Source organism: Bos indicus x Bos taurus, chromosome 6, assembly GCF_003369695.1.
Source record: "Bos indicus x Bos taurus breed Angus x Brahman F1 hybrid chromosome 6, Bos_hybrid_MaternalHap_v2.0, whole genome shotgun sequence".
In the NCBI taxonomy this organism is placed as follows: Eukaryota; Metazoa; Chordata; class Mammalia; order Artiodactyla; family Bovidae; genus Bos; species Bos indicus x Bos taurus.
Window position 1 is genome coordinate 23133411 of NC_040081.1, and position 12622 is coordinate 23146032.

Below are 12622 nucleotides of genomic sequence, written 5' to 3' on the forward strand. Positions count from 1 at the left end.
TGAGTCTCACAAGATTTTAAGTTTATCAACTTATGTCTATTGAATATTTATTTTCCCCCAGCACCATATTTTGCAAATGAATCGACTGAGTTCATAGCTGCTCCCTTTTCCTTTCACCTCATCCCTGTGTGAGAGGTTCTTTGTGAAGGTGATGAGCATCACTTCACAGACCTGCAGGGAATGTAATTCAATTGCTAAAAAAATTCTTTTTTTCCCCCAAATCCCTTTCCTTCACCTTTCTAGGACTTGGTGTATTTATCTATAAATAAGAGGATCGAACATGTTTAGCTTTAAGATCTCTTATACTTTAAATATGATTAATTGGTTTAGATGTCTAATACAGTTGACCCTTGAACAACATAACTTTTAGGAGCATCTACTGGCCCTCTGCACTGTGGACAATCCATATAAGATTGATAGTACACCCTCTGCAACAGCAGTATCCTGATTCAACCAACTGCAGATCATGTTGTACTGGGGTATTTACTACTGAGAAAAATCCATGTATAAGTGGACCCATGCAATTCGAAACCCCTATTGTTCAAGTGTCAAGTGTATTGTTAATCTTACCAATAAGAGATTCTTTTGTTACTCTTTATGATGAATACCAGTGAAGGCTGTTCGGTTGACTAGAGGTTATAAATCTAAAAGTTTCAAGATTTTATTAAGGTGGAAAAGCTAGGGAAGCCCAAATCTATGTATATAAGATTCAAATTGCCAACATCTGTTGGATAATAGAAAAAGCAATAGAATTCTAGAAAAAATATATATATTTCTGCTTCATTGTCTGTATTAAAAACATTGACTGTGTGGATCACAACAAACTGTGGGGAATTCTTAAAGTGATGGGAATATCAGACTACCTTGCCCGCTTCCAGAGAAACCTGTATGCAGGTCAAGAAGAAACAGTTAGAACCAGACGTGGAATGACTGGTTCAAAATTGGGAAAGGAGTATGTCAAGGCTGTATATCGTTACCCTGCTGAGATAACTTCTTAGCAGAATACATCATATGCAATGCTGGACTGGATGAAACAGAAGCTGGAATGAAGATTTCCATGAGAAATATCAACAATCTCAGATATGCAGATGCTACCACCCTAATGGCAGAAAGCTGAAAATAAAAGAAGAGAGTGAAATATCTGGCTTAAAATTCAACATTCAGAACACTAAGATCATAGCATCCAGTCCCATCACTTCATGGCAGATAGATAGGGAAGAAATGGAAACTGACAGATTTTATTTTCTCGGGCTCCAAAATCACTGCAGAGAGTGACCGCAGCCATGAAATTAAAAGACGCTTGCTACTTGGGAGAAAAGCTATGACAAACCTAGCCAGCGTATTAAAAAGCAGAGCCATCACTTTGCTGACAAAGGTCCATATATAGTCAAAGCTATGATTTTTCCAATAGTCATGAATGGATGTGAGAGTTGGACCATAAAGAAAGCTGAGTGCTGAAGAATTGATGTTTATGAACTGTGGTGCTGGATAAGACTCTTGAGACTCCCTTGGATAGCAAGGAGATCAAACCAGTCAATCCTAAAGGAAACCAACCCTGAATATTCATTGGAAGGATTGATGCTGAAGTTGAAGTGCCAATACTTTGGCCACCTGATGGGAAGAGCTGACTCATTGGAAAAGACCCTGATGAGGGAAAGATTTAGGACAGGAAGAGAAGGGGATGACAGAGGATGAGATTGTTGGATGGCATCACAGACTCAATGGATATGAGTTTGAACAAACTTCATGAGACAGTGAAGGACAGAGAAGCCTGGTGTGATGCAGTCCAGGGGGTTGCAAAGAGTTGGATGTGACTTAGCGACTGAACAACAACTACAAAGATATAAGGGGTTATTGAAAACCCTATTTGAAAAAAAACCCTGAGAGAAAACTAAGGATAAGAAGATTGGATTTAATACAGAGAAAAGGAAGGGATAAACATCTTTTGAGCATCTGTTTTATACTGGGTTTTCCAGGTGGAACAGTGGTAAAGAATCCACCTGCCAATTCAGGAGATGTAAGAGATATGGGTTCAATCCCTGGATCAGGAAGATTTCCTGGAGGAGAAAACGACACCCCACTCCAGTATTCTTGCCTGGCAAATTCCAGGGACAGAGGAGCCTAGTGGGCTACAGTCCATGAAATCACAAAGAGTTAGACAGGACTGACTGAGGGCTAATCACTTTTTATATAAAGCCATTTCCTTTAATCCTAACCAAAACACACACACACACACACACACACACATACCTCAAAAACCAATATGGAAGGCTATTATATTTCTATTTTAAGACTAATGAATACAAAGATTTACATTCTGAAAATCAATCAGAATTATTTAAATTAAACTCTATACTACTGTTTACATGATGCTGTTTTAACCTTCAAAATAACTAAAATTAAATATATTTTATGATTATCTCAGATATCACCTTTCAAAGGCTTTCTTCAAAGTCAAACTGAATTTCAGTCTTTCACAAAATAAACAGGAATCCAATTTATATGCTCTTATAAAACTGTTTACCCAAAAGTCATTAATTTCAAAGTTCTCTTATTTAAATATTATTTCCCTAAGCATAAATCACCCACCAATAAAATTTACATTTTTAAGGCTCTGTACTACGGGGTTTTTTACAAATATGTTGATGTTAAAAAAAATCATTTCAGCTGACACACATCCACCTCTGGCATTTTTCCAGCAGAGTCTAGTGCTCCCAAGTATTTGTCTACAGGATATTCTGAACTAAATTTCTCTATATCAGTTAAATTGCACTTTGAGAAAAGATCCCATGAGTCCACCTACTGCTCTGGCTTCACACATCCGGCCTCAGGGAAATGCTTCTGTTTCTCTGCCTATGCCTCCTCATGCACTACTTCATCTGAGTCTGAGGTCAGTAACTGGAGCTCCTTCCGGTCCTCACGCCTGCCACTTCCTCTTCAGAGACCACACTTCCAAGGCAGTTCCTTAGTCCCTCACTTGCTCATGTCTGTCTCCTTATTTTGCAGCTTTAATGACTTCCCATTTTCACTCTAGCTCAAATCCAGCTTCAAAGTTCTTTGGTGTTTTCTTCTATTTGTTCATCCCTTCATGTAAAACTCTGACCTCTCGCCTTCCAAATTTAGTAAACCCGAGCATCCTCTCCTGGTGTATATTCAGCCAGCAACTCATCCTCATTCATGGGTGCTCACATGCCGTGCTGCGCTAAGTTGCTGTTGTCATATCCGACTCTTTGCGATCCTATGGACTGTAGCCTGCCAGGCTCCTCTGTCCATGGGGTTCTCCAGCAAGAATACTGCAGTGGGCTGCCATTTCCTCCTCCATGGGATCTTCCGACCCAGGGATCGAACCCATATGTCTTAAGTCTCCTGCGTTGGCAGGCGGGTTCTTTACCACTGGCGCCACCTGGGAAGCCGGGTGCTTCCACGGGCTGCTTCTTATGCACCAGATTCTCTCCCACCTTTCAACCATCTCCAGAGAAGAGGCCTAAACAAAAGATAAGCACACTGACCACCCCCAAGGAGGGACTGACATCTCATTTGTAACTGGGACAAGCTCCAAGGGCATGTAATCTCTGAAGGTGCACAGAACCTGCACTTGTTTTAATATTCTGCTATCACACCTTGAAATGCTTAATAATTAGAACTGGGGTCTCTACCTTTTCATTTTACACTGGGCCCTGCTAATTAGGAAGCCACTCCTATTTGCACATAATGTTGGCCTGCTCTTGAGTTCCTACTCTCCCTCCATCTCATACTTATCCTCTTCACCAAGGTCCAACTCAGGTTTCACGTACAACTTCCAAAGGGATCATAAAACATTTCACACGTGTACTCCTCATTTGAACCTTTCTCAGTCATGCCCTCTTAATAAGTTTTTAATGTCTGTGTTGAGGCTTCCCAGACAGATTTTAAACACCCTGAAGGTATTTTTATTTTTTATATCATTTTGGCATCTTATAAGAATTAAGTACATAAGAGGTGCTCTGGGGAACTCCCTGGTGGTTCCAGGTTAAGACTTCACCTTCCAATGCAGGGGGTGTGAGTTGGGGACTTAGGATCCCATGTGACTCGCAGCCAAAAAATAAAAATACAAGCAGTACTGTAACAAATTTAATAAAGACTTTAAAAATGGTCCAAATCAAAAAGAATCTTTAAAAAAAACTGAAAAGAGGCAATCTATATGTATTTTTACATTGAGATGGAATAAGCCTATAAAAATATGACTTTTTTTTTTTTTTTACTTTGAGCAAGCATTATTCCTTATCCCCCTCAGGACTCACAGCTTCATCTGCTTCTTGCATCTCCATGCTCAAAGGGGGCTGCTGAGGAGGGAAGGCCTGCACCCGTCCAGCCCTGTTCTTAATTATTATGAAAGTGAAAAGAGTGGAAGTGTTAGTTGCCTCAGTCGTGTCTAACTTTTTGCAGCCCCAGGGACTGTAGCTCACCAGGCTCCTCTGTCCATGGAATTCTCCAGGCAAGAATACTAGAGCAGGTTGCCATTCCCTTCAGTCCCTGCCAGACCCAGGGACTGAACCTGAGGCTCCTGCATTGCAGGCAGATTCTTAATTGTCTGAGTCATTGGGGAAGCCTTAATTATTATGGACATCTTAATTAAAGCTACAATTATATGGACATATTTAATTCAATGGAGGAAATATTAGGACACTCAAATGGTCATAAATTCAGTTTTATCAGAAGATGCTATTTTGCTCTCAATCTAACTTCTTTGTTTACCTCTTATCTGGCTCTAAGCATTCAAATTGAGAAAGAGTTATAATAATAATCACTACCAAACTCTCTAGATTTGCTGCATTGTAAACAAACCGTGAGACCTCACCAAAAGGGCTGGAACTTTGTCTGCAGTACAACACATTGGTAGTGGAGTTTCTAGATTGTCAGGGTGGGTGCCCTTCTAGACTTTAATGAATCATTAAGCACAGGTAACAAAGGATTTTGATCCTCATGGATCATATCAGCTTACTTTGACTTGTGCAACCAGATTAATGGTTCTTTTCATATATTCATAATAGGAACTAGCTCTGCAAGCACAGTTGCACAGGCATGGGCCTTATTAAGCCAGCACTGTGCAAGTCCCTAAAGCTGACCCTGACCTGACCTGTGACGACAGAGCAAGGATTAGGTCATGGCAATGGTTCCAAATTTGGCTGCTAATTCTCACCTTGGAGAATCACCTGGGAAGCTTTTAAAACTCCCAATATCCAGGCCAAAACTCAGACTATTTACATCTGAATCTCTAACAGTAGGATTCAGGCATTTTTACTTTGTAAAACCTCCCCTAATCATCCCTATATGCTGCCTAATTTGAGAAACACTTGGTTAAAGGGAAAAAAACACATTTTTGTCATTGTAAAACCTTAGCACTGAAGGGGTAATGTTCACAACATAGACATTTTAGGCAGTGACACACACAATAATCTTTTGCTGCTTTTACTATTATGTTTCAATTAAATCATAGGACCTGACTTTAAGTTAAGGTTGGTTATCAAGATCTAATGTGTGACTTGATGTCAGAAATAAGTGGGCAGTGCTGTTAAGTTTCTGTGAATTGTTTTAAACTGTGTTCAGTGCCAAGGAGTGAACAGGAAGCTGCTAATCTCAGAGGTTTTTGTAGCTTCCCCATGGGCCCTGCTAAGAGTCACACTCCTTCATATATTCTCTGAGTTTCTCTAGATTCACTGGTTATATAATCTGTGATCTGAACAGATTTGAGTTTGGAGACTCATATTATGGTTACAGACACAGACATATAACATCAGTGAAGGTCAAATAAAATGAAGGTCTTTACCAGCGGATGTGCCATGTTCTAGGACTCAGAAAAACAAGTCAATGAAATTAATATAGCTATAATTGCTGATAAAGCCCATTAAAAGGTTTTTTTGTTATGATACTATAAGTTTAAGAACTAAATTTGCTCAAAAATCAACAAGTAACCAGTCTCATCTGAACAATAGCTACGGAAGAATAACATAAACATAAAGAAATATATATAACTATATGAAAGGAAGTAAGAGGTTAGGGGTGGAGGAAAGCTGAGATTGTAGCAGATTCTACCAAAAGGAAGGGAATGCCATATTGAAGTCCTGCCTACACAGATAAGATAAGATAAAAATAAGCTCCTCTTAGCTGCTCTTTAAGATGGAAGAAGCAATAGAGAGGCCATTACTGACCCATGACTGGGGCTCCAGGAGAGGCAGGAGGCATTTAGAGCAAACCACAGTATTTCTGAAAGGGCCATTGAGGAAAACACTCAAAGGATCCCTCTTAAAGCTTCAGGTCAAATCCATTAAAAAATTATCCAGTGACTGGATTACTGCTTAGAGATGATGTTTCTCTAACAAGCAGGGCTTCCCAGGTAGCATGAGTGGTAAAGAACCCTCCTGCCAATGCAGGAGATGTAAGAGAAGTGGGTTTAATCCGTGGGCTTGGAAGATCCCCTTCCCACTCCAGTGTTCTTGTGGCAACCCACTCCAATATTCTTGCCTGGAGAATTCCATGGACAGAGGGGCCTGGCGGGCCACAGTCCATGGGGTGGCAGAGTCGGACACAACTGAAGCAACTTAGCACAGCATAGCACAGCTCTAACAAGTGATCACAGAACTGCCCAGACTGCAGACAAGGCTCTGAAGAAGAGCACTGCCTCCTTGAATGCCATTCCTAGGGGGATTTGAAGGTGACCTATTACTGAGAGGCATGAATGTATTTTCTATCCTCTGGCGCAGGATTTAACCTTGACACTACTGACATTTTGGGACCAGAGAAGTCACTGCTGTGGGCAACACCCTGTGCACTATGGGGTTTTTAGTAGCATCCCTGGCTTCTACTCAGCAGTTGCCAGGAGCAACCCCAGTTATGACAAACTTGTCTGCAGACTTTGCCAGATATCTCCTTGGGAGAGACAGCCAAATCACTCCCAGATGAGAACCATCGTTCTGAGGGAATTTTCCTGGGAAATTAATGAAATTAGGACTTTGGGGTAAATACACAGCAAAGGGAAAAGAAGCTAGCAAATAACAGACCAGGTTCAGTTCTGGTTTAGATATTATTTCAATGGGAGAATGCCTCCCAAGTGGATAATTCATCAAGAACAAAACTGGGTAAGATTACTCTGAACAATGGACTTGTTTGGAAGACTTAGAACTCACTGATTTCATATCTCTCATGATATATTACCCCATACAAGACAAAATCAAGAGGAATATGCTAGAAAAGCAAAGTATCTTGGCCCATAAAAAACAACAAAAAGCTTAACAAACACTAAAACAGAACAAAGATTGCTAATCCTAGAAAAGGGAAAAGAAGAGGCCACATTAAGCAGATTTAAACTGTTAAGACCCATTTAGGTGTTTCTTAAAAAGACAGAGAATAACTTACATAAATAGAACACTGGAGGCACATCTTCACTATTGCACAAAAAAAAAAAAAAAAAAAAACACCTGTCAAAAGAAAAAAAATGTTTTTCTGCTGTTTTTAAAGTGGCACAAATTTCAAGGTCCAGGGAAGGAACAATGCTGGGAAAGATGACTAGGCAGAAGGAATCAAAAGGGCCAGGCTCCTGGGGTAAAAGCCGCAGCAGGCTCACCTGCAGCCTCAGTTACTCCAATAAACGCCACTTCTCCAGAGCAGAGGAGGGCTCAGGGAGAGCACTTGGCTAGCGGCGGATCTACAGACTCAGGCCATTCTGCAGCAGGAGACAGCAGGAGAGAATTAAACTAATTCCCTGTTCATCAGACAGAATGAAGATGACACCAATAGACTGAATCAGTCAACTCAACAAGGGCATGCCAGAAACTTTAAAGTGTAAAGGGGAAATTCATAGAATTTGAAGATACTGGGAGCAGAAGAGGCACATCGCAAATATGACCTGGTGACTGGCAATGACAGTCTCGTAAATTTCTAGATTTTGTACAATGGCAGAGAAGTCTCAAATATCATTTCTGGAGAGAGAAAGCTATACATTTAAGTGGATTCCATTTACCCAGTAACTTGAAGACTTCTCAGAAACGAGTAAGCACAAAGGTGGAGCTTTCAGACAACTGGTATAGACTGAATGCTATCCTGGGCTTCCCAGGTGCTGCTGGTGGTAAAAGCACCCACCTCCCAGTGCAGAAGACATAAGAGATGCAGGTTCCTGGTAATCTGAAACGTGATTTTCACTTATCTTTCTTGTGGTGCATGAAAACTGGGACATGAATTTAGACTATACTAAGATCTAGGTTCTAAGAATACAAGATTTTGACTTGGATGACTATTTTTGGTCCATGGATAAGTCTGTTTCAAATTTTTAGTGTGTTCATGCTAAGTCGTTTCAGTCATGTCCAACTTTTTGCAACCCTATGGACTGTAGCACTCCAGGCTTCTCTATCCACGGGATTCTCCAGGCAAAAATACTGGACTGGGTTGTCATACACTCCTCCAGGGGATCTTTCTGACCCAGGGGTTGAACCCGTGTCTCTTATATTTCCTGAATTGCCACTTGGGAAGCTGGCTGGTGCTAAAATAGTCTTATATGAGCTTTCAACTTTTAGGATTGTTTAAAAAGTGGGGCTCCCAAGAAAGATTTGGAATTGAAATAATTTAATTCAGACTCTTCAAAGATTCTGATAGAATTATATCCATGTCAATAAATAAAAGTCCACAATTCTGCTATGGAAAGAACTCTGGTTTTCCCCAGCCACCTGAGTGCGTGATTTCTGCCTGGAGGACTGTGGGATTTAATTTTTGGATTTTGATGTCTCTGCAATTTAATCATGGAAAGGCTTTATATTGTTCAAATTTTACTGTTGCAGATATTTTTAAAAGCAGCTAGTTAGACTCATTGCATAATTCTTGGTGAGCAATTTTTAGTTCCAGAGAGTTTTTTTTTTTTTTTTTTTTACTTTGACTTTACCTACTTGAGAATAGTCCTCATTTCCCTTTTATAGTCTCTTCTACTAATTTCTGTCTCTTCCATTATTTCTCACTCAATAGGAGCCTCTGGTTCTGATTGTTTGGCCTGGTCTTCCTTCCTCAAGTAGGCTGTAATATTTCTTTGCCTGATTCCTCTGTCTCGGTTCCCTCCAACCTGTACAGTTCCGGTTCCTGGGGTCTCTAAGGGAGTGCCAAAGAAGTTTTTGTTCCTCTGGCACTGATAACATAGTAATTTAAATTGGCAATTCTCCTGCTTGTGCATGGGGTCTGGAGATGAGGGAAATAAGCTTTTCAAAATTGTACAGAACATTCTGCTTCTGCCAGGGCTGCTGGAACCATCAGGATCAGAGGATTCTCTCCCCAAATATGCCTTCCAGTAAGCAGACAAGTGAGCTTCCCTGGTAGCTCAGCTGGAAAAGAATCCGTCTGCGGTGCAGGAGATCCTGGTTTGATTCCTGGGTTGGGAAGGTCCCTTGAAGAAGGGATAGGCTACCCACTCCAGTATTCTTGGGCTTCTCTGGTGGCTCAGATGGTAAAGAATCTGCCTCCTGCAATGCAGGAGACCTGGGTTTGATCCCTGGGTTGGGAAGATCCCCTGCAGAAGGGCATGGCAACCCACTCCAGTATTCTTGCCTGGAGAATCCCCATGGGCAAAGGAGCCTGGTGGGCTATAGTCCATGGAGTTACAAAGAATTGGACATGACTGAGTGACTAAGCACGGTACAGCAAGCAGACAAGTGCAGCTCCTGCCACCTAAATACTGGCTTCTACCTGAAGGACCACTCATGCAACTCGCAAGCTTCTCCTGTATCTCTGGCTCTTTCTGCTCAAGTACACTGCAGATGTTGAGGGCCAGCATCTTTTTAGTTCCTGGAGATTACATAGCGCAAATTTTGGTCAAGCTCTAGCATGGCTTATTTTAGTGGTTCAGTCCAGTGAAGACTTAGGAAGAAGAAATGTCAGCAACATGTATCCATATAACACCTCCTGAGAAATCTACTTGCTCTAACATTATATTTTTATTCTCAAACCAGTTCTTCTACCTCTTATGATATTTCCACTTCATAATGTAGGCCTTTGACACATGTTTTATAATTGAAGATAGGTGGTCCTAAAGTATTTTCAAATTCTATTCAAGAACATATTTCCTTTCATGAAAATAAAATCCTTGATCTGGTTAATATGAATCCAACTTTGCTTTGAACAGTTTGATACACACACACACACACACATATATATATATAGCAATTGTAAATCTGTTTGCAACATATCAAGTAACATCTAATCACATGGTGCTTTCATGTATGTTTCAATATTCTATTACTCAACAAATACATATCAAATGCCTACTAACTGCCAGACATTGTTCTGCCATTCTGAGGACACAGCCAAGAACAGAGTAAACAAAACCACCTCTATATTGGAGCTTCTAGTGTTAGCCACATTCTAGTGAAATGCAGTATCCATTACAACAATAACGAGGTGTTTTTACTGACCTCACATGGAATCTCAGCAGGAAGCACCACTGCCTGTGATATGGCGCTTCCTGAAGCTTCTGATAATTCTTCAACTTCCTTTCCCTCACTGATTTGCCCAGAATGTTCCTTTCTTAGGTCTGGTGGAATAATGATCTCCAGGTAGTCCGCAGAACCTAAAGGAAAGTTCATTAATATGGATTATAATACAGCTAAGGCCACATTAAGTTCCTCCATTGTTATGAAAACTAATTGCGGAACAGTTGATTTAATTAATATATGGGACAACCAAACTGAGCTTAAGATAGTCAAAATAATTGAACCAATGTTAATAATTAAAATATTGCCTCATAATTTAACTAGTATTATAACCTTAGCTATTAAACTAAATCAAATACATATTTTCATCTACTAGGTAAATATTTTCCCCCCAAAAAATCCAAATACCACTTTATATTAAAACAGTAAATCTGAAAAACATGAAACTATCTCCTTTCAATGACTGTAAATAAGAAAATTTATTCATTTAAAATCAGAACAATTTAACTCAGAACAATTATTTACCCTTTATGTATATTTCTAATTTTTAAAAACGATAGGCATAACTAGGAGACAATCACTAAACAAACTAATTTTTCTATGAAACGTTAGTTTAATAGTGAAATATTAGTGTTCATCAAAATCCTAATGTGTCCTGTGAAAAAAGTGTCTTCAATTAAATGATATGGGTTTCTTTATGGTAGGATTATTAAGAACACTAAAATATGCTAATGTGAATTTTGAATATAAGAAGGAGAAAAGTATTCGATTGTTTAAAAATGTAACAGTAATTCAGTATTTGGTCCCAATCATTAAAAAAACTTTATTGAAGAAGAGTTGTGCGAAGAGAGATGGACAATATTTATATTGTCCAAAGTCCAAAGCATTTCCTTAGGGCACAGAACCAATATGACTGAAACCAAGGCTCTCACAACGGACACTCACAACTGTCGTCTGTCTTTGGCCAACCACAAAAGCACCCCTCAAATCCCTGAAGAAGGGTACTGGAGAAAAGGAAAACAGCTCCTGACAGCTAGAAATTGTTCTGATACCTTCTGAAGGCCTTGGTGTTGCTAGGCAGTGGCCTCCTGTCCTGTTGAACACCAACAATCTCACAGAAAATCACCACCACTAGACCACGCTGCCACCATGATGGATCCAGTCAGAGATCAGGCTACTTTGCGTTCATGTCTGAATCCAGGCAAAAACATGAACATTATCCAAACCACAACAGGAACCAAATATCCTGGATCCTGGCTCCTGTGAGTGACTGCTTCTTTACCAAGTCTAGCCTCAGCCTCCTTTCATTTTACCTTCCAGGTAGGGTAACCAACTCCTCCCAGTTTGCTTGGGATTTGGGGGAGGTTGTGTGCTGAAAATGCTGTGCCCCAGAAACCCCTCAGTTGCTGGGAGAGCTGGTTACCCAGCTTCTCAGTAAGAGTCATTAATTACGCAAACCATAAAATTACACCCGCTTTTTGACAGCAAGCAAACAATAGCAAAGCCCTGCTTCCATGAACCCTTCCTCAAATCACAATACAACCCTAAATCCGACAGTAAGTTTTTTCTTAATACATTGTTACTGAGATGCCCCATGGTTCGCCATGGTAGCCTTCAGTTCATTGCTACTAGACAAAAAAAAAGTAAATAATAGTTCAAGTACAGGTGTGTTCCAAGTTCCTCTGGCAAAAGGAAATTGACAGGATAACAAGGAAGAAGAGTCAAAGGCAATATAGATGAAGATCTATATATAGAATAAGGTGGCTAGAATTTTGGTGTCATTGCATCTCAAAAGTGAAGTCACCATTCCTATCAGAGAAGCAGAGTAAAAAAGTGATGTCCTCTGGAAAGGAGCTGTCCCCATGCTACACACTTAAGAAGACGTGTTGGTTTTGTTTTGTGTTGTTTTTCTGTCTTTTGAAATTTACAGAATAAAAAGCCTTTATTTTTCTAACAATTTAAGGCACTTCCACAAGCAGTCTCATTCTCTCTTTCTCTGTCACGCTCTTTCATACAGACCCCAAAACAGTGAAAGGTTGTATAGAACTGGTTCCATCATTTTGTGAATTGATAAAAGAACAAGAGAACTGATTTTATTTAATGTATCTTAAAAGGTATATGCTGTTCCACCGTAGCAGTATCTAGGATGTTTTCTACTAATTCATCTGTGGAATTAGGTT

General features: G+C 40.0%; 1 protein-coding gene across 3 annotated transcripts in view; it reads right to left on the reverse strand.

The window, feature by feature from the left end:
- Positions 1-12622, reverse strand: part of BANK1 (B cell scaffold protein with ankyrin repeats 1) — a 320699-nt gene that overhangs the window by 220042 nt on the left and 88035 nt on the right. For all 3 annotated transcript variants that reach the window (XM_027543971.1, XM_027543970.1, XM_027543969.1), the window contains exon 3: positions 10425-10579. In XM_027543971.1, coding sequence (XP_027399772.1) covers positions 10425-10579 — 155 coding nt within the window. The remainder of the gene's footprint in view (positions 1-10424; positions 10580-12622) is intronic.